Source organism: Bos grunniens, chromosome 23 (genome assembly GCF_055505025.1).
Source record: "Bos grunniens cultivar Pamir isolate PY7600 chromosome 23, Bosgru_T2T1.0, whole genome shotgun sequence".
Classification (NCBI taxonomy): Eukaryota; Metazoa; Chordata; class Mammalia; order Artiodactyla; family Bovidae; genus Bos; species Bos grunniens.
The window spans coordinates 44,484,725-44,507,552 of NC_141187.1; the positions used below are offsets into that span (position 1 = coordinate 44,484,725).

The window sequence follows — 22,828 nt, forward strand, 5'->3', positions numbered from 1 at the left end:
CCAACCAGTCCATCTTAAAGGAAATCAGTCCTGAATATTCATTGGAAGGACTGGTGTTGAAGCTGAAACTCCAATACTCTGGCCACCTGATGCGAAGAACCGACTCATTGGTAAAGACCCTGATGCTGGGAATGACAGAAGGCAGGAGGAGAAGGGGACGACAGAGGATGAGATGGTTGGATGGCATCACCGATTCAATGGGCATGAGTTTGAGTAAACTCCGGGAGTTGGTGATGGACAGGGTGGCCTGGCGTGCTGCAGTGCATAGGGTCGCAAAGAGTCGGACACGACTGAGCGACTAAACTAAAGACTCGCCTCTCTTAGGGTGCTGGCTCCGGTAGACGAGCCCGGCCCCGCCCCCAGCGCGCGCCCGGAGCCCCGCCCCTCGGCCCTGCCCCGCCCCCGGCGCAGGCCTGGAGCCCCGCCTACCCGCACAGCCCCGCCCCCGGCGCGGGCCCCGAGCCTCGCCTGGCGGGCAGGAAAGGGCGGGCTCGGCGCCGCCGCCCGTGCTCGCTTTTGCCGTAGGTGTCGAGCGGGGGCCGCGCGTAACTGGCATGAGCGCGCTCCCGGGCCAGTGACTGCGTCGGGGATGGACTGCGGCTCTATCGCGGCCGAGAGGCCGAAGTGCCCGCCCAGCCGCCGGCGGCTCCTGCCCCTCCTGGCCGCCGGCCGCGCTGGAGGTCCGGGCGGCCGCGGCAACCCCGCGCGCCGCCTCCTGCCCGCGCTACCCGGCGGTCCGGGGGCGCTGAGCCCCGGCGCCCAGGCGGCCCGCGGCGGCGCGGCACGCGCCTCCCCGTTGCTCCTCCTCCTGCTGGTGCCCTGCCCGCGCCGGGCGGCCGCGGCCTCGCGCCGGCCGCCCGCGGACTGGGAGCGCCCGCGCGCCGGCCCCCCGGCCCCTCCGGGCCCCCCGGCCGGGCGCGGCGGCGTGTGGAGAAGCCAGCCGGGCCTGGCCCCGGGCCTCGCGGGTGCGGCGGGCGCGCTCCCCCGGTGCCTCGGCCGGGTGGCCGCCCTGGCGTCCTCCAGGAGAGGTGAGGGCCGGGCCGGGGCGGCGGGAGCTGGGCAGGCCGGCCGAGGTCGCCGGTCTCCTCCCGGGCGGGGGACTGTCCGGTCAGACGCCTGGGCCACGCGCTAACCTGGGCTTCCCCACACGGGAGGGTCCGACCCTTCCGGGAGGCGGGCGCCCGGTGTCCGGCGCAGGTTGTGACTGATGGCTGCGGGAAGGGGGTGCGTACTTCTGCAGATCCCCCGGGTCGGGTGCACACACGGCGTGTAGTAGGCTTGCGATGGGAGGTGCGAAGCTATAGGAGACGAAGGGATTGTTTCACAGTTTAATTTCAGACCCTCTTTTGGTTCGTTGCTCTGCCTGGCATTTTTCTAAGTACTCAGGGTGTATCGGTCAGCAAACTCTTTTCCTTCTTGGAGCTTAATTCTAGCAAAGGAGATTATATATATATAATATAATAACATGTTATAATATATAAATATCATATATATTATATACAACTATATATGTGTATATAATAACATCTGATCAATGGTGTCGGAAAAAATAGAGGGGGTAAATGTTGGGAAGTGGAGTGGTCCTCCAGTTATTCATTTAAATGGAGTCCTCGTAATAAGCTTCATTGAGAAGTTGGCATTTGATTAAATTCTTTGAGAACGTGAGATCAATCACTCCCTTGTATGAGATGAGGAAAGTCTAAGCAGACTCAGTGTACTAGATTGAAAACTGTTGATTAAAAAAAAAAATCATTTGGGGTAATCGTTACTTATTAGCAAAAGTCTAACTTTGGGGAATCTATACATATACATCAGTGGCTCTCCCTAACCACACTGATGGCTATTTAAAAAATGTTTTCCTCAACAGAAATGCTCGGTAAATGTTGGTTGCTTCTGAAATTTAAGAATATCTTTGGCTGGGCAAGAAACTGGTTAGTTTCTTGCAAAGCGTGAGGAGAGTTGTGTAGGAGACTGGGAAGTGAGTGGTCAGCTGGCAGTGCGCTGCAGTAATTGTGAGTCTTTATTTCTGTCCTTTGCCTTTTGTTCCTCTTTTTTTGACAAGCTAGTAACTAGTAATTTCTTTTCCTCTCATGATCCCATCAGCTAATGAGAATTTTGTTTCTTGGTCTTCAGCCTAGTGGTCTGTTTGGTGTCCAGAATTCTCCGTAGAGCTACTCAGACCTAAGGATGATTTATGAATAGGAACTTTGTGCTGAGTTTCTTCGTCTGTCCAGGGCTAACTTTGGGCTTCTTTTGTGTATGCTTTTGATGTGCTGCTGCTGCTGCTGCTAAGTCGCTTCAGTCATGTCCGAATCTGTGCGACCCCATAGACAGCAGCCCATCAGGCTCCCCGGTCCCTGGGATTCTCCAGGCAAGAACACTGGAGTGGGTTGCCATTTCCTTCTCCAATGCATGTGAAGTCACTCAGAAGGTCCCCAAAGGAGAATTACATACCATAGCTCAGTTTCCTTGTTTCCTGGTGATTAATTCTGGGAATTCATAGTTCTTGGACCTCAATTTGTTATCACAATAAAGAAAGAAAAGTGGACCAGAGCTGCTTCTGGTGTCCCTAGGCCCTGCCCTGTGATGGAGGCAAGATGGACTTCACCTTCCATCAGCCGGGGTTGGAGGGTCAAGCGACACATGACTAGGCCGTCTCCATTTTTCAGCCGATAATATTTATTTAAAATAAGCTTGCAGTATTGTTTTAAATTACGTGAATGATTGTTGTTATTAGAAGAAAGGAATTTTGTACTAGAATAATCGCATCAAGCCAGTTCTGGATACAAATATATTTAAGCTCTCTAACCCATGGAACAGTCCAGCACGGTTCTGAAATGGGTGGGGTGGCCTGTAAAGAGCCCTGTAAGAGGTGCATTCATTCATTCACCTGCCATCCAGCTAGGGCTGTTCTGTGTCGGGGTCTCTTCTCATAAAGGCCAGTTTTTGCCCAGAGCTGGAGATAAAGGATGAAGAAAGAGGTGCCAGATTTAAGTGACCTCACTTATGTGAAAAGGGAAAACCGTAGGTGAAGAGGAGAAATTAGTTCATCTCAAACTTTCTTTGTAGACGGTTTATAGATCTGGATCTAAGAATTCATACAGTTGGATATTTTGTTAAGTTATTTCTGGCCTGCAATGTACCAGGACCTCTGCTAAATGCTAGTGATACAAAAATAACTGACTGAACACTCTTGGGGAGTTTGGAATGATACACAGACATGGAAATAAATGTAGTAAGTGCTATGATGGGGTTGTCTGTCCTGGGCTGAGAACACAGATAAGGAAGGAATACAGGCTGCTCCCTTACCTGGGAGGAGTTAGCAGAGAGAACCTTACAGGGTAGCATAATGCCCTGCCCAGAGCATAATGGGTGCTTAGCACACTGTTAGATCAGATGAAGAGGGGTAAAAGAGATGCTTAAAATTTACCAGTTGAGAAAGGGGAGCAAGCCAAGCTTAAGGATGGAGTACAGAGTCTGACAGTGCGGGAAACAGAATAGCTTAGGTGGCCAGAACAAAAGCTAAAGGGGTGAGTGGGCTAAATTGGGATGAGCTTTGTGTGCCTTGTCAAGGGCCTTATGCTGTAGGCGAGTGCTTCTTTGAATCTAAGCAACTCTCAAGTTTTTCTGTTCTGTTTTTACTGTTTGCCACACACATACATACAGTAGTTGCTGCATTTGATGTTTTGTTGGTCTGCAAACGGTGCTTGGTACAAAGTGATTATTGGTTTTCTAGTCCTTATCTTGGTACAGACTGTGACTGCAGCCACCCCACTCTTTCCAGTAACTTGGGAATCACTGCTGTCGTCTTACAGAAAAGCATCAGATCTGTAGGGTTCTGTCCATGTCACATTTTTGCTTACTTGGAATTTCCTTTGAATGTTTAGGGGATGAGAATAAGAGTTGATCAGCTGAAGGATGTTTAGGAGAGCTCCTGAGAAAACCTTTGAACTCTGAATTAATAGATGACTATTCTGTCTTCTCTCACTCTTCTACACCTGGCATCTTAGACAAGTAAGAACAAAAATGTAGTAGGTTTTTATATTCAGTTCTGTGCAGTCGCTCAGTCGTGTCTGACTCTTTGTGACCTCATGGACTGCAGCACACCAGGCCTCCCTGTCCATCACCAACTGGTGGAGCTTACTCAAACTCGTGTCCATCGAGTCGGTGATGCCATCCAACCATCTCATCCTCTGTCGTCCCCTTCTTCTCCCGCCTTCAGTCATTCCCAGCATCAGGGTCTTTTCCAGTGAGTCAGTTCTTCGCATCAGGTGGCCAAAGTATTGGAGTTTCAGCTTCAGCATCAGTCCTTCCCGTGAATATTCAGGACTGATTTACTTTAGGATGGACTGGTTTTTATATAGCTATGTTTATTACATTTAATTGAAAGATTTTTATTTTATATTGTCCATCTCTCTTTTTCTTTTGCTGTCAATTTTAGTATGCTTGTAAGAATAAGAAACTATAATGTTTAAATGGCCTTTCTTGATAAAAATTACAAGTTCATTTTGCAGTTGTTCCCTGTCTTTTTAAAACTACTTTTATGGTTTGTGGAATACAAAACCCAGGAAACCATTACTATGCTGCCTCTTTCAAATGAGCACCGGGAGGGACTTCCTGGGCTGTTCAGTGCTTAGGACTCCACCCTTCATGTAGAGCGGCTGCAGGTTCAATCCCTGGTCAGGAACTAGGATCCCACATATCATGAGGAGCAGCCAAAAAAATTTTAAAAATCAAATGAGCATCTTGAAACAAATTTGCAAAACAGGTTGGATCTGTGGTTAAACACACAGAAATTTGTACAACAGGTAATATATGAATTGTTAGAACATGTCTCCCCAAAGGTGAAAGTGAAAGTGAAGTCGCTCAGTCGTGTCCGACTCTTTGCAACCACATGGACTGTAGCCTACCAGGCTCCTCTGTCCATGGGATTTTCCAGGCAATAGTACTGGAGTGGATTGCCATTTCCTTCTCCAGGGGATCTTCCCAACCCAGGGATCGAACCCGGGTCTCCCACACTGTAGACAGACGCTTTACCGTCTGAACCACCAGGGAAGTCCCTCCCCAAAGGTAGACTTTTGCAAAGTCAAGGAAAGAAAACTACAGACAAATATCTGTTACGAAAATACTAGCAAACCAGATCCAGCGATATGTGAGAGGGAGTCAACACCAGGACCACGTGGGCTTCCGCCTCAGGAACAGCAGGTTCACTTATGAAAAAATCAATGTGTGTAGCACACCACACTCACCGTGCAAAGGAGGGAAACCACACGATCATGGGAAAAAACGAAGAACTTGATGAAATTCCGTAATCCATTCATGACAAATCTGAATCAGGAGGAACCTGCCTCATCTGATTAAGGACATCTGAAACATCCATAGTGAACTTTGTACTTAATGGTGAAAGACAAGATTATTCTCCCCCCAAGGTCAGGGACAAGGATGTCTGCTCTCGCTATTCAGTTGAACACTGTGCCAGAAGTTCTAGCCAGTACAGTTAGGCAAGAAAATGAAAAGGCATCCAGATTGTGAAAGAAGAAGTAAGTTATCACTATTCACAGATGACATGACCTTGTACATGAAAAACTCTAAGAAATTCATTAAAATACTTTCACAGCTAATACACAAATTTAGCAAGATTGCAGGATACAAGATCAACATACAAACTGTACAAAAACAAAACTCAGTTGTATTTTTATATACTAGCAATAAACAGTCTGAAAAATCTAAAGAACAATTCCAGTAACAATAGCATCAAAAAGAACAAAATCCTTAAATTTAACAACAACAACAAAAGCACTAAAGTTATATTCTGAAATCTATATATAACATTATTAAAGGAATTAAAGACCTAAATAAATAGACATTCCATGTTCATGGTTGGAAGACTTTAATATTTTTAAGATGGCACTGCTTCCCCAAATTGACCTACAGATTTAATGCAATCTCTATCACAGTTCTAAGTAGCTTCTTTGCAGAAATTGATACTATATAATCCTAAAATTTGTATGGAAATGCAATGGACTCAAAATAGCCGAGACAATCCTGTAAAAGAACAAAAAGAACTCACTTCCTGGTGTCAAAACTTATTACAGAGCTGCAAGTAATCAAGAAAATGGGGCACTAGCAGATGGACAGACATATAGATCAATGGAATAGACTGGAGAATCCACAGATAAACCCACCCACTTAAAATCGGTTGAATCTTTGACGAGAGTCACAAGACAATTTAAGGGAGAAAATAGTGTTGAGAGAACTGGATAACCACATGTCAAAGGATGAAGTTGAACCCCCATCTCACACCATATACAAAAACTCTCAAATGGGTTAAAGACCTACATGTGAACATTAAAACTGCAAACCCCTTAGAAAACAGATGTGAATCTCTGTGCTCACATCTGCCAGTGGCTTCTTAGTTGTGACACCAAAAGCAAAAGGACCAAAAGGAAAAGATAAATTGGACTTAAGATATATTTAAGAAAAAAACTCTCAGTAATAAAAAGATAGCCCAATTTTTAAAAAGTGGGCAAAGGGTCTGAAAGTATATTTCTCCAAAGATGTACAGATGGCCAGTAAACACATGAAAAGATATTCAGCATCATTAACTGTCAGGGAAATGCAAATCAAAACTACAGAGAGATACCACTTGACACCCAGTAGGATAATTATAATTAAAAAAAAAGACAGATAATAACAGTGTTGAGGATGTGGAGAAATTAGAACCTTCATACAGTTAGTCCTTTAACTGGTGACTACATTAAAAAAAAAACAACTGGTATATCTGTACAATGAAATATTATTCGGCAATAAAAGGAAATAAGATACTGACATAGAACACGGTAGGGTGAACCTCGAAAATACCACTCTGTGGGAAAGAAACCAGTCACAAGATATCATATACCTAATGCTGCGAAGTCACTTCAGTCGTGTCCGACTCTGTGCGACCCCAGAGACGGCAGCCCACCAGGCTCTGCCATCCCTGGGATTCTCCAGGCAAGAACACTGGAGTGGGCTGCCATTTCCTTCTCCAATGCATGAAAGTGAAAAGTGAAAGGGAAGTCGCTCAGTCGTGTCCGACTCCCAGAAACCCCATGGACTGCAGCCCTCCAGATTCCTCCATCCATGGGATTTTCCAGGCAAAAGTACTGGATGGGGGTGCCATTGCCTTCTCCGTCATATAGCTAATGATTCTATTCAAATGAAATGTCCAGAGTAGGCAAATTCATAGAGATGGAAAATAGATTAAGGGATTGTCGAGGTTGGGGGGCACAGAGTAGGGAAATGAGAGAGGGTAGCTAGAGGGTCTAGGATTTCTTTGGGATTGATGAAAGTATTCTAGAGTTAGTTGTGGGTCAGCTGCACAGCTCTGTAAATATACTGAAAACAACTGAAGTATGCATTGCAAATGGGTGAGTCATATGCATGTGAGGTGTGTCTCAATAAAGCCGTTGTTAATTAAAGGCCTTTGAGGTATGCCTTGTTTTTTTTTTTTTTCCTGATGCTGAGTTGCTTTTTTTTTTTACCATCAGGTCCTGTTATGAACCATAGTGTCCTTTCCTTTCTAGAGCTTAGCTTCAGTGCTGGGAACCTGCAGCTGGACAACAAAAGAAGAGAGTTCACCTCTTCTGGGAACAGGAAGCTCTACTTTGACACCCATGCCTTAGTGTGTGTGCTCGAGGAGAATGGTAATCCTCTGCCAGTCGCCACTCGGTGCCATCGAGAAACCCTGTACCTCACGGCTTCCTGATGGTCTTACCTAATTTCCCGTATTTCCCTTTGACTTTGAAGTCCACAGGTCGCCTTTTGATCAGTCTCCATTTTTTTAAGTCCTTGTTTTTTCTCTGTTTAAGGGCATTTTTGCTTCATCAGCACAATTGAGACTTTTCTCCTACATTTTCCCTTTGTCCAGGTGAAGTGTGTGTGTATAACATCACTCTGGAAGTATAGTGTTACAGGTTAAAAATTAGACACAAGCCAGCAAAACTCAGGAATGGCTCCTAGGACAGCTGTCTAAGGCCAGAAGGGACAGTTTTATTCCTGTGCATCTCGTGTGCTCTAAAATTTTTCGTGAAATTAAAATGTTGCGGAGCAGCAGTTATTGATCATTTCAGCTTACTGTGGTTTTAAAAAAATATTCAGACTGACATTTTCTCTTACTGCTGTTGAACCAACTGATGTAAAAGATTACTCCGATATGTATGGCAGCTATTCAAAGTACACTTAGTATGTAGGTAGCAGTCTCATATTTAATCTTGTCTAGACAAATGCACAGTGTAAGTTTAATACATATTATATTGATAATTCTTTAAACCGTGAACACATATCCTCTCACAATCAGAATCTCAGATACCATAGCTTATGCCTTTGAAATAAACCAGTCTGTGCTATAGTACAGTCATCCATCCGGTTATGCGTGTTCATATCTGAAAAGCTGCCCTGTGTTGATGTGCTTTGTCTGCCCAGACACCACCCCACAGTGGTGTGCATACGTGGGTTAGTTAGCAGCTCTGGGTTCAGGTTCTGCAAGCTTCCAGCTGCGTGGCCTCACAGTCTTTCTCCCCTCTCAGTTCCCAGAGAATTCCAGAGAGCCCTTGTGAGTGTTAAGTATGTCCTGAATGCACGTTGGGAAAACTGTCACATGCTCTGTGATAATTTTTACAGCTTTTTCTTCTCAAACTTGAAACAGTCAGCCTTTTCCACCACAACGTCTTTCTGCTCAGAATTTTAAAAAGAAAAGTAGAAGTAAGAGGGCCATCTAAAATTATCTTGATAAGCAGAAGTCTTTCCACTTTTCTTTTTCTTTCCTTTTTTCTTTTTTCATGGACCTTTTGTATTCGAAGTAACCAATTGTAAAAAAGACATTCCAGAGATAATAGGAGTGTCTCTACATGGACTGGATGTCTGATGATGCTAAGAGAACGTCATTCATTTTGCTAAGCGTGACTGTGGCCAGGTAGCAGCAGTGGTCCCAAAGCCTTTCTCTCATGAAAGGTGGGGTTTGTTTCTCCTCCTGCCTTTCAGAATCCATGTATAGATGTTGAATGTTTCAACATATGTACTTCCTACTTTTCTTGATTTGAAACCCTGGCCCGTGAGTATTTGCCTATTTCAAAACCAGTGATGTAAGGACCCCACTGGGTGTAGGATGTGAAAGTGCTTACCTGGATGGTGGCTGGGTTAGGGTAAGACCAGGAAGGACCCCTTGGGGAATGCTCTGTCCTTTATCCTTTTTTTCCTCCCCTGGAGTTATGTCTCCTGATTCACAGAATGTCCTCTGTCCATAATCTCACTGGCCCTGATTTTGTCCCACCTCTCTTTCCTATTAAAACAAAGAATTCATTTGCATCTGGGTATCCCAGAAGTTTTCAGGCTTAACTTCTCCCTATTCTTATCCTTTCTCCTCCTGTAGGTGGTTCTAAATTATAAGGCTGTAAAGTTTATCTCTTTTCTTATCAGTGTAAGTCCACTTTGGTTTCTCTTTTTCTTTTCTTTATAATTCCCAAGCCTAATTATGTTTAATTATGAACTCTTATTAATAAATTTTAAAAATTGCAAAAGACTTGTTGACTTTTTTAAAGTTAGGAAAACAGAAAAGAACCAAGAAAAACTACTGTGAATCCCAGTGCTAGAGCTAAACTGTTAACATTTGAGTGATGTTTTTTGCTAGCTGTTCATGACCCACACATTGAAACTAAAAGGATTTTGAATAAAGTGAAAAGAATAGGTTTTTGGAGGTCTTTTTGTCTTCTTTGAATTTGTTTCTTTGTTCTTTTTCAGTATAGTCCCATGCTTAATCTCATCCAGATTGAATCAGGTATAACTTTATCCAGACAAATATGCCATGAACTAATTATAAGTATCAGTACATTCTTCTGAAGTTCTTATAAATGAAAGTATTTAACAAAGAATTATATACCAGGTACTTATTCATCTTAAGTATTTAAAATTAAGCATTTTAATTAGAATTTTAAATGTGAAATATGTTAGTACCTATAGTTATTAAAAATAGTAGCACTGCTAAGTTGAGTCTTTATGTAATTCAGTTCAGCGTCATTTATTGAATATAAAAGAATATATTCTTTCCAATTTGGGCTTTCCTCACTAGTGATTGAGGAAGATTGTGGAGGGAAAAATGTAAGAACTGATTTTGTCTTTTAACATTAAATAAATTAACAGCTGAATTATTATTATATAGCCATTGACTTGACCGATTTGTGCTGGAAATAAACAAACTTTCTCTACTTAATGTAATTATTTTTTACTAATATATACACTTTAAAATTAAGGAAGTCATATCCATTGTAGAAATAAGACAACACGGAAGAAAATAACAGCTACCTAGACTCTCTCATAAATTACGAAAGCAATAACTTGTATAATATCTGTATTTTTGAGTCTTGCATCTTTTCACTTGACCTTGCAGAGCAGTTATCTCCTGTCATTAGACATTCTCTGAAAACATGGTTTTTGACCCCTAGAAGGGACATCAGAGCTCAGTCAGCCCCACCCCTCATTGTACGTAAGGAAACAGTCGTGTAAATGCTCATGTGTCCCAGCTTGTCCTGAGTAACAGACACACCACAGCCTGTGACTAGACTCCACCCTCTTGCCATGCTAAACTTTCCAGCTGCTTCTGAATTCAGACATTCACCTGCAGGTGTAACTTTGCATTTTCTCCCTTTCAATGAAGGATGTTTTTCTTTTTTTAAATTCTGACAATTACGGTCTCCTGAGTAATTGTCTTTGTGTGTTTGCCTAGGGTTTACTACTCAACAAGCAGAAGTCGTCGTATCTGCCTTGATCAAGATCATGGAGGCCAACATGGATATCATCTACAAAGATATGGTCACCAAGATGCAGCAGGTAGCTTGCTGGGCTCTGGAGCAGATTGAGCTAGTGAGCCACCAGGGAAGTCCCAGCATGTAGCAATTTTAGTATAGACGAGAGGCAAATGGCTAGAGTGGCATAAAATATATTTATTCAGAGCTATTTTTTCAACTTCTATAGAACCATTAAGTTTGAAAACTAACTCTTCTAGTCATCTATGCAGTGGACATGAGTTTGAGCAAACTCCAGGAGATGGGAAGCCTGGCACGCTGCAGTCCATGGGGTCACAGAGAATCAGACACAACTGAGCGACTGAACAACAAAATGCTTTAATAAATGGAGATGTGGCCCGAATTGTAGCTGGCGGTCCTCTGACTGCCACTCTGTTAACTGTGATTCATCTGGTGCTGATACTGGCCTGGAGTTCTTCGTCTTTTCTCGTTTCGAGACGGAGGAGTACCTTACTGAACCTCTTTCTATGTGCCCACGTCCTGGTTTCTCATTAAGATGATCCCAGGTTGGGATGGTAGGAGGTGGACTTCCTAGGCCAGACAAGGTTATATGTTTAGTTTTTCTTTTCCCAGGAGATCACTCTTCAGCAAATAATGTCTCAGATCGCCAACGTGAAAAAAGATATGATTATTTTGGAGAAGAGTGAATTTTCAGCCCTCAGATCAGAAAATGAGGTAAAACCAAAGAGCCACTCATATTTCTCAAGTGCTTTTCTATTAGGATATGGAGATATAATGTGAATACACAAAAGTGTACAAAGAAGTGTACACAGTGAATTTTCAGTATGGACTGTCAGTCAGATGAAGAAGCGGTCCTTGACTGGCACCCCAAGACCTGCTGTCATCCCCTTCTGGTCACTCCTCCCACAGCAAAAATCACCATCCCAGCTTACATGGCCATTAACTGGTTTTGACTTTATCAATGGAATCACCAATGTGTCTTGCAGCAATAGATAACTCTCTTTCATCGTTCATAGTATGATTGGAACACACCACATTATTCTACTGTGATGCATATTAGAGTTGTTTCCAGTTTGGGGTTATTATGAATAAGTGGTGCTGTAAAATATCTCTTCATGTCTTACTTAAAGTGTGGGCGTATGAGATCAGTGTTGAAATAGGTACTGTCTCCACATCTTCCTTTTGTTTTTAGTCGTATTTAGAGTCCCATGAAGGAAGTTCATTGATCACCTGTTAGTTTTGATCTTATAAGAACCCACCTAGCAAACGATTCCTTCTTTTGCTAGAAAAAAAGATAAAAGTTTGAAACTGTCTTGAAGTCATTTATTTGAGGGCAGAATTAGTTAAAAGGAAACTTGAAAGAGGTACTAAAGCATCGCTGGAGGGAGATGAAACTATTGAAGACAGTTGCGTTACTGATTGTATGTGGCCTTCAACATGAATTGAAAGCCCTCAGGACACGCCATGACTGTAGTGCCCTCCTGGCATGACCAGTGATCATTTCTGCCTCTGAAACTGTTCAGTTATGGTTGTGTGCTAAACGTGGCTAAATTCATGTTGACTTGAGGAAAGAACTTGAAGAACTTGCTCATAAACGCAGGTTGTAATATTTATTACCAAGTTTTAGGTTTTTCTTCTAACCTTCCAAACATACCCTTGACTGACTTCTTTTTTAATGTTTTTTTAGAAAATAAAACTTGAACTCCATCGGTTAAAACAACAAGTAATGGTAAGATCCTCATTCCTGTTTGCTTGCTCATTTATAATTACATAAGTTCAGTAATAAATATAGTGTCCAAAATATTTATGTGTTCTTAAAAACTTGCTTCTGTGTTAAATATTTGTGTGATATGTCTCAAAAGTACATATTGGAAGATTTAACTGAGAACATAGCCAAAGAATAAGTTAACTGATGTCTGTAACCAAATCCATTAAGAAAATTGTGATCCAGAAGGAATGAAGTCATTTTTAAATAAAATTTTTCTAAAACAGCCACATGGAATCCTTACATTCTCTTAGGAGAGACTGTCTTTAAAAGAATTACATGTGATTTTAAAATGCTGACTAATGCCAGCTACTTGATTTTTTTGAGTGGAAAGGACATTGGTGTTAAATAAGAAAAAGGTTTTGATGAGTGTCAGAAAGCTTTATTTGAACCAGAATCTAATATTTGACTTGAGTCCATCTCTGCTTTCCAAAGTTGTCCAGAGAACAGCTTGATTCATAAATTCCACAAGGCGATTTTATTGGGAATCTTGATGTTAAAAGCAACAGTAACCCACTGTGATCTGACTTCAACATAAAAGGGGATTATCTGTATAAATAACCAGGAAGTCCCCGCAGACATGGCTTAACCAGTCTCTTGACCTGCCTCGTTTCTAGCTCCATCGCTCTACACACCCCCGGCCCCTACCCTTGACCCCTCCGGTGGAGCAGTGGAGACAGTGGACCCAGGCTCATGTCCACACAGGCTTTGGATCTCTTACTTTGGATTTCTTTCTGTCTTTGATGTTTGCCCTCCCACTAGGATGAAGTGATCAAAGTCCGAACAGATACCAAATTGGACTTCAATCTAGAAAAGAGCAGAGTGAAAGAACTGGTATGTTTCTTTATTTAAAAATAGAACATGAATTAATTTCTTTGCAAGATGGAACATTTGGTCAAGTCTAAGGTTATTTACAGTTCATAAGTACTGTTAAATATTTACCTACATATGATTGTTACACATGGTGTTTCTTTATTTCAACTATATTTTGGATTAGGACTTTAAAAAGTAACATTAAAATTAAAATCTTGGTCAAGTCAAGTTTGAATCTTGTTTGTTTCAGAGATACTAAACTATTTGTCACTTAGACATGAATAAATTGTTTTATCTTGATCTCTTTGATATTAACTTAAATCTCTACTGGTCCTGATTTTGCAGAAGTTAAGTTGATTATCTGACTTGAATCATATTAAATTATAAATATTAAATAATGTTAAATTCTACATTAAAAATTGAGGGTTTGAAAACTATTTTCATGTAGTTTTGTTAATAGAGAAATCTTAATGAGTTTTTTTGCATTGTTTTGAAATGCAAATTCTAAATGATTCTTTAAGTTATGCTAAACTGAAATTTTCAGTTAGGAAAAATAACTGAAAAGTAAAACTTTCATTACCAAAAAGATACCACAAAATATGGGTTGTATATAAGCAGAAGGGATATATATATATATTATATGACATATATTTGTTGTTTACTTGCTAAGTCATGTTTGACTATCTTGCAACCCCATGGACTGTAGCCCACCAGGCTCCTCTGTCCATGGGATTTCCCAGGCAAGTGGGTTGCCATTTTCTTCTCTAGGGGATCTTCCCAACACAGGGATCAAACCTGTGTCTCCTGCATTGGCTGGCAGGTTCTTTACCACTGAGCTACCAGGGAAGCCCCCATATGATATACAAAATAATTATTATGCCAGTGTTACCTGCCTTTCTAGTTTTGAAACACTTTTAACCATGAAGAGGAAATCACTTTAGTATTGCTGAAATATATAATGATCACTAGCATATGACTTAAAGTCCTTTGGTTACCTTTGCCCTTAAGGGTTATATATAGGCTTAGCGGGAATTCCGAATCCACTTGATGTAGGAAGATGCCTCTAGCAACAAAGTCAGGAAGAACTAGATCTCAGAGATTGGGAGATAGGGGCTGTGAGCATGGATTAAAGTCAGTGAATTTGTGTGACTTATTAACCTAGGTGAGAAGTCCTTTTTGGAAATCCTAAATTCAGATTACTCTGAAGTGCGGGACAGCAGTATACTAGTCTGCAACTAGCATGAGTTTAACATGCACTGAGGAAGATGAGCTATCCAACCTTCTCATTCTTTTGTTTAATACACTTAGAATACTGTTCTAGCAGCATTGACTGTGGTGATATTTACAGCCAGTTTCAAATGCAGTGTAGCCTATAGACTGCTTTGGGGTAGAGGGAGATGGGTCCAGATAGATGCTACTTTTATAATCATGGCAGTGTCGAGATTTAGTCTTTTCTCTTGTGGCTGAGTCAGTATTAGTGAAGGCTGGAATTTTAAGGGATGCAGAAAATCCCATTCCACCCTGCCCCCTGGTGGTAATCTGGTGCATAGCTCTCTCTGAAACCCTGGAGATGAGCATTCTTTGGTCCTGCAAGTAGTTCTTGGTTTGGGGTTTGGGTTGTTGTTTTTTTAAACTCCTAAGCAATGCTGTTTTTATACTCTATCCCCCTGGTAGTCATAGGGGGACATTTATAGCTAGAAAGTTTCTAGAGACTTAAAAAGCATTAATTTCCCCCCATAACAAGTGTTAATTTATTGAGGATTTTTTAAATTCTTCACTTAAGTTACAAATTTTTCTTTGCTTAAGCAAATCCTGATGCCTGCCACTAAGGAAATACGCCTGATTTTGTTCTCAGTATTGACAGAATCACACAGTCATTAATAGCAAAAAAGGCAAGATATCATTTTAATTCTGAGTAGAACTAGTCAATTCCCTTAATAACATTGGATTGTGACAATGCTCACATGGGTTTGTTTTTTGTTTTTTGTTTTTTTCAATTAAAACCAACATGTGATGGTTTAGTGTATTTCTTGAATCTGTGAATTTACATAGTGTTTTATATTCAGAAGGCAGCATCTATGTCACAGAATAATAATCCTTGAAATTATTTTTTTCCCAACTTTATGTCTTTTCTCTTTTGTCTAGGCTTCAAATAGTGCCAATTTTGTTTGTAGTTAAGATGGGATAGCTCCGAAATTGAATTGTTACCCTACTTTTTTCACCCCTCCCAAAGCTGAAAAGCCTGTGACTCAGTATCCATCTAAATTGGTCCCAGGTGATGCTATCATAGTAGTGGGAGGGGCTTAGAGACATCACAGCAAAGACAGGAAAAGAAACCCAACCGAGAGAGAGGTAGAAGATGACAAAGGGGAATCTAGATGTTGAAGCAATGAGTGAATATAAATAAGATTTAAAAAAGATCAAAAGGAGAAAGCAGGTAGGCTGCTTCATCCTAGGGGTGACTGCTCATGGTACATATCTTGGAAGTGCTGAGAGCAGAATATTTAAGGTACCAGGGAAGGAGGAGAGGAATAAATAAAGGACTAAATCAGAATCTAACCTGTGTTACATGTTTGTTTCAGTATTCGTTAAACGAAAGGAAGCTGCTGGAAATAAAAACAGAAATGGTGTCACTGGTAAGAAAAGACTCAGTTCTCACCTTGCAGAACTGAAATTCTGCCCATTAAACGCACTAGCTCCTCCTTCCTCCCGCTGGCTACCGTCATTCTGTTCTCTGCCTCTGAATTTGACCACTCTCGGTCCCTTGTGTAAGTGGGATCATACAGTATTTGTCCTTTCGTAACTGGCTTATCTTCCTTGGCTTTCCGTCCTCAGGGTCCATCCCTGTTGTAGCATATGTCAGACTCCCCTTCCTTCTTAAAGCTAAATAATACTCCCTTATGACATACTACATTTTGATTATTATTACAGTCATTGTGAATAGTGCTCTGATTGTGGACTTGTGGATATCTGTTGGAGTCCCTGTTTTTAATTCTTTTGGGTATACATACCCAGAAGTGGAGTATCATGGGAATTTTTTGGTGCTTAACAAAGTACTTAGTTATTTTAATTGAATAAATAAGGAATGGAGTTTTGTTTTTTTTTTTACTATATTTTTAATTTATGGCATGTGTAACTTCTTTTCCATCGTTATTACCCGGGACCTCTGAAACCTGGAAGAGACTTCCATGAGAGAATACTAAACTCATCCTCTGGAATATTTAACTCCTCCACGCATTTATTTCCTTATTCATTACCTGAACTGTTCACCACAGAGGACTACTTACTTGCCCTGGGATTTTTAATGAAGTATTTCCCATGCTTTTACGCATTCACATTAATGAATTGTTACAAACCCTTTATAACATCAACCAAACTCACTACCCTTTGGGTGTTAACTATGTATCTGGTTTAACTATTTATATTTGGGAAAGAACTCATAAAGGCCCTTAGTATAGCCAAGCCTCATAATAAAACACTTGGTATTTGAATTATAAAAAAAGAAAACTTTTAAAAAATGTGAATAGAAATAGTGTCAGCAAGCACTGTTGCTTTTAGATTACCTAAGATTCCATTCATTTTTTAAAGCCTGTTTTTTTAATATAAATTTATTTATTTTAATTGGAGGCTAATTACTTTACAGTATTATATTGGATTTGCCATACATCAACATGAATCCGCCACAGGTGTACACGTGTTCCCCATCCTGAACCCCCTCCCCCCTCCCTCCCCATCCCCTCCCCCTGGGTCGTCCCAGTGCACCAGCCCCAAGCATCCTGTATGGTGCATCAAACCTGGACTGGCGATTCATTTCACATATGATACTATACATGTTTGCATGCCATTCTCCCAAATCATCCCACCCTCGCCCTCTCCCACAGAGTCCAAAAGACTGTTCTATACATCTGTGTCTCTTTTGCTGTCTCGCATACAGGGTTATTGTTACCATTTTTCTAAATTCCATATATATGCATTAGTATACTATATTGGTGTTTTTCTTTCTGGCTTACTTCACTCTGTATAATAGGCTCCAGTTTCATCCACCTCATTAGAACTGATTCAAATGTATTCTTTTTAATGGCTGAGTAATACTCCATTGTGTATATGTACCACAGCTTTCTTATCCATTCATCTGCTGATGGACATCTAGGTTGCTTCCATGTCCTGGCTATTATAAACAGTGCTATGATGAACATTGGGGTACACGTGTCTCTTTCAATTCTGGTTTCCTCGGTGTGTATGCCCAGGAGTGGGATTGCTGGGTCATATGGCAGTTCCATTTCCAGTTTTTAAGGAATCTCCACACTGTTCTCCATAGTGGCTGTACTAGTTTGCTTTCCCACCAACAGTGTAAGAGGGTTCCTTAAAGCATGTTTTGTATACCTTTTACTGAGAGGAATTCAGAAGGAGGAGGTATATTCATTGCCATTGAGAACAGACGAGCTTCCTAATCTTAATCTTACTTGTAAAGCTGCCTATAATTTATAAAAGCTTTCTTCTATTAGTAATTGCACTTGATTCTCTAAACAGCCTTTGTGAAGACAGGGCCAATGTTACTTTTTATCTTTGTTTCAAACTGAAGGAAACAGGCCTAGAGATAGCTAAGGCCCTGACTAGCAGAATATAGCATGAAGCTAGAACTCAAGGCTAAAGCCCAGGTCTCCTTAATCTGACCGTGGGTGTACCTTGACTGCACCCTGTCGGGAAGGGACTCAGGGACAAATCCAGTGTGCTTTAATGCTGTGAATCTCTTTGTTTTAAAAGCACGCCCAGCAGGATCGGGCCGTCACACAGACAGACAGAAAGATAGACACCGAGGTTGCTGGCCTAAAAACCATGCTTGAGTCGCACAAGCTTGATAATATTAAATATTTAGCAGGTAAGCCATCTTACATTTAGATAGTTAAAATGAACTGAAAATAAATAAAATTTTAAAGTTTTTTGGCCGAGCCACACACGATCTTAGTTCCCCGACCAGGGATTAAACCCATGTGCCCTGTGATGGAAGTGCAGAGTCCTGACCACTGGACCACTAGGGAACTCCCAAGATAAATGTATAAATTGAGTCACAGACAGATATTGCATTTCATTGATTCTAGAACATTTTTTTCATGCTTTAACATCTCTGAAATTAGAAGGCATCTTACAGTTTCCAATAGATAAAGTATCATACTATTAATGTCATTTCTTTTCTTTCTTTGTGAAGTACCTGACTTTATTTACTACTACTCATGGCATCTTAAATTTGATGAGATGCTATCATCAAACTGTAGTTATTGGTAATTACTTTTAGTGACATTCAAGGTGGAATGTTTTACACATAGTTGAGTCGTGATCTTTCAGTGGGTGACACTTCTTATAAGGAGTTATTTTGCTGTTGAAATTTTTGAGCCAAAAGAGGGGAAAAGATTCACGTACCAAAAAAAAAAATTACTTAACCATTATTTTAACCAAATTTAACATTCTAGATCCATATTTTGAAGTAGAATAGTATTTAAAAGCAGAATTTTGCTCACAGGGTTAAAGGGTGCGTCCCTCTGTGGTACATGTGCATTTACTTTGCTGCTGCTAAGTCGTTTCAGTCGTGTCCGACTCTGTGACCCCATAGACGGCAGCCCACCAGGCTCCCCCATCCCTGGGACTCTCCAGGCAAGAACGCTGGAGTGGGTTGCCATTTCCTTCTCCAGTGCATTTACTTTGTGACCACAGAATTCTTGGGCTTCTATACATTTATTGAGACGTTTCCTTGGATATTGAACGCATTTGTCCTTTGGAGATGACGATATTAGATGTGGGGTTTTTTAATAGGAAGGTGTTTCATGGCGTGTGGCACATCAGTGAACAAGCCAGGTTTCTTGGGTTTGGTTTTACTTTCTTGGAGGATAAATGACTGTTGTGTTTTTTGTTTTTGTTTTTGTTTTTGTTTAGTAAAATGATGTTCCTGCAAGTAACTTTTAATAGAACTAATACTGTGCACAATTGTTCTTTTTCTTCCAGGATCTGTATTTACGTGCCTAACAGTAGCTCTGGGATTTTATCGCCTGTGGATATAATAAAGTGTCTATTTAAAGAGCATTCTATTGTTCTGCCTTAAGAACACCAGAATCTTGCTGTACTTTTTTTTTCTCATTTCTAATTATAATGCTGATTTTTTAATTTAATGCATATTATTTATTTTATGCAAATGATGGACATATAACCAAGGCAAAGAAGTAAGAAATTTCACAACTGTTTCTTTCATCTCTTCTATTTAGTTAACTTTATAACTCTGAATGGTGGACAAAGCAAGGAGGACTCCACTCCCCTGGACCAGTGAACTCAGTCTAACTTGCAGGACATAGCAATAGTAAATATGTGTATAACTCTGCAATTTTAAATCTTCTGTCTCATCAAGGATTTGGGTCTCCATGTAGAGGCCCAGGAGCTTTACTAAGTGCTGAAGAATCACGGTAACCAAACCAAGAGCATCGAATCTTCTTCACCTGCTGACCCAGACCCTGACATCAGCCGGTCCCTGTGTTAGAGGTTGTGTTTCAAGTCCAGTCAGTTGGTAGCCTCATGCTACACTGTACTTGACACCAGAGAGAGATTTTTTTCCTTTTGGTTTCCATTATCTTCGTTATTATTCTGCTTATTGTTTATGCGCCTTCCAGCTGGAAAATCTTATTGCCTAATGAAGTATTATGATTAGGATGGAGACTGTCCCAGCCTCCTGGTGTGTAGACTTCTTCTGCCTTCTTCCCCCTTACTCGGTCCCTCTTCCTCTCCCTCTTGATTTAAGAGCTATCATAATGCTCCAGGGATGACACTGTCTCCCTAGAAAACGTGCTCACTCTCAGCATGGAAGTCAACTTCAGCGTGTGTGATCGTCACCCTAATGGCCTTCTTCAGCTTTGTACACGATACAAGGGAAGCACAAGGCACAATGTCTGTAGCAATACTAAGATAGTTAGCTAGTGTAGGTACTGCTCAGAAATATCTTTAATGAAGATGCCTTTGCCCATTACAAGCTCAGGTCATAGGCTTTGAAAATTAGAGAACTGTCCTGCCAGGTATCAGCCTAATATGGGTTGATTTCTTTGGTTGTTAAAGACATTCTCATAGTGACCTTACCTCTGCATTTAAAACAGATTACTAGATACAACTGGGAGGGGCTTGGAAATGCACATTCCCGTCTTACTTGAATGACCTGCCCGTAAAGAGAATAAGCATTCAAGAAATGATGACATCAGATGTCTCCTTCCTGTCTTTCTCACACGTGCGTGTGCGTATCTATGCATACCTGGTCCCGTGGAAAAACCACATAGAGACTTCTGGATCACACTGGTAGAATAAAGTACCCATCATTACTCTTCATCCACAGTGGTACAATGTTGTCCTCTGTCCTTTGGATGCCATTTCTAAACTTTGTAAGTCATTGCCTTGTTTGAGAATATTTGTGTAACTTAAAGAGTCTGAGCTCCAGATAAGTATGAAAATCAAATGCTTTGGCATTCGTGGTGTCATTTTCAAAGTGAAAAATAATCTTTTTTCAACTAGATCCAAAGTTCCCTTAACTGCCACAAAAAGTACTTTATCACTATATTTTGTCCCTTTCAGAGAAGGTTCTCCAGAAAATCCTGTTCATTTAACAATTGCCCTAAGTATTAAAGAGTGAAGTAAGTGACCTCCCATTAAGCCCACTTTTGCAACATAACTTTGATTAGGGAGAACCAGAAGGAGCCTGGAGCACACACGCTCCAACAAAACAAAGTCCCAGGAGGAAAAAGCACTGTCCGCAGTTCTGTTTCAAAGCGAATACCAATGCGTTCACAAAGTGACCTTATATTCTGATAAAATATTTTTTAGATAACACTCAGCTGGATGACTTTCTGTCCTCCGCCAGTATTCCATGTGACATTCCTCCTAGTGAGGGCGGGCCGCACCCCTGTCGCTTGGTCTGGGCCATCACTGACTGCAGTGGAGTCCTCCGAAGTACCAGCCCGCACCTCCCCAGCCTCGGGGAACAACGAACTCTCCTCTTGGTGGCCCGGACTGCCGGTTCGGGACCATGTTCTCTATTTAGTCAGATACATTCTATTTGAAAGCACAGGAGCCAGAAATGCAAGTATACCCTTCCCAGCGCTCGCCTGGCCGTCTGTGAGCCTGTAAGTGGCTGGGGCTGGATTCCGTGTGACCGTTCCTGAGCTCAGCTGGCTTAGAGGAAATTCAGCATTAGCACTCAGAAGGGAAAAGATGCCTGACGAAACTCTGTGCGTCTAGCACATGGGGGAATTGGCCATAGTGAGGTCCTGAAGATCACCCTTCCAGGCACAGGTTCCTAACCCTGAATGTCAAGTGGCCTGAGCCCTTATTTCCTGTTCATGCACGAACCGCTCAGAAGGTTCCTCCATACCTTCTCTACACTCCCTGCTTTTTATCTTTTTAAAAGAGCTTAAGCTGCAGCCCGACTCCTCTCCTGTTCCCTTCATAAGCAAGCCTGTTTGTGTGTATGGTTCTTTAGAGGAAACGTGAATTCTGACTTCCTTGCTGGTCTCAGCCCTCCACTAAGTACTTTTCCAGCTCGGTAGCTAACAAAACTACATCTGAAGGTCTCGTCTTTTCGCTTAAGGATGTCAAGTACCAGTCGAGAAGTCTCTGGTTCAGGAAGAAAGGCTTGACTCAAGCCAGACATCTTGCTCTGAGCTCTTTGAAAAGCAGACTCCTGAGCCGCAGGGTCTGTGGCCCTTTGCTGCTGTGCAGAGTGACGAGCTCTTCTGTCCCAGGCTCCTCCGCAGCCTCTCCTCCTGCTAACTAGCTGTGTCAGCGTTGGCAGGGACCTCTCTCCCCCCCGATATGCCGTGTTCTGAGAATTTTGGCGTCATTCCTGAACAAATGTCGTATAGACGGCACCATGGAACTCACGTCTCAAAAACTGGCTCTTAACATACGTTCATCACATGTGTTGTGACTTTTCTGACACTGAAGCAAAAACATGTTAATCAGGAGTGATTTATTCTTTATAGAAAATGTTTGAGCCTGTTTAGCCTTTTATCAGGGTTTCATTTGGAAAATACCAACCTTCCTGCAGATTTATAACTTATGTTGTTCTCATTATAACCCAGATCGTTCCTTAACCCTTTCATTACTTAAGCAAATGTTTGGTTACATTGTACTCTATGACAGAGGGGGCCTAATATTCTTATGATCTAAAATAAAATACTTAATTTTATGTGATTAGAATACTCTTCTGTTCACATTGAATATGAAGAACTAGAACAACTTCTGCCTACACTCTGTTTATACTGTTTTTTTTCCTTCCAGTTGTATATGATAACAATGATGTATTATTTTAAAAATCTAAAACCTAAACATTTGGATTTGCATACAGGATACATTTGAAAGTGGTTACTTGATTTAAAAAATAAATTTTTATTCAAAAGACTCTTATTAGCATGCTTGTGGTGAAGTG

At 41.5% G+C, this 22,828-nt stretch overlaps 1 protein-coding gene across 6 annotated transcripts; it reads left to right on the forward strand.

Moving 5' to 3' along the window:
* Positions 1 to 527: 527 nt before the first annotated feature.
* MCUR1 (mitochondrial calcium uniporter regulator 1) lies at positions 528 to 22,801 on the forward strand. 6 transcript variants are annotated; one of them, XM_086370243.1, is made up of 9 exons: positions 528 to 1,028; positions 7,566 to 7,685; positions 10,760 to 10,863; positions 11,412 to 11,513; positions 12,487 to 12,528; positions 13,327 to 13,398; positions 15,960 to 16,013; positions 18,142 to 18,256; positions 19,375 to 22,801. In XM_086370243.1, exons 1-9 carry the CDS (start codon positions 590 to 592, stop codon positions 19,428 to 19,430), a joined length of 1,104 nt encoding a protein of 367 aa, XP_086226369.1. In that variant the 5' UTR covers positions 528 to 589; the 3' UTR covers positions 19,431 to 22,801. The 6 variants fall into 6 exon arrangements, with proteins under 6 accessions (XP_086226369.1, XP_086226368.1, XP_086226366.1 ...); XM_086370242.1 differs by having other exon boundaries at positions 19,632 to 22,801; XM_086370240.1 differs by having other exon boundaries at positions 21,226 to 22,801.
* Positions 22,802 to 22,828: the final 27 nt, after the last annotated feature.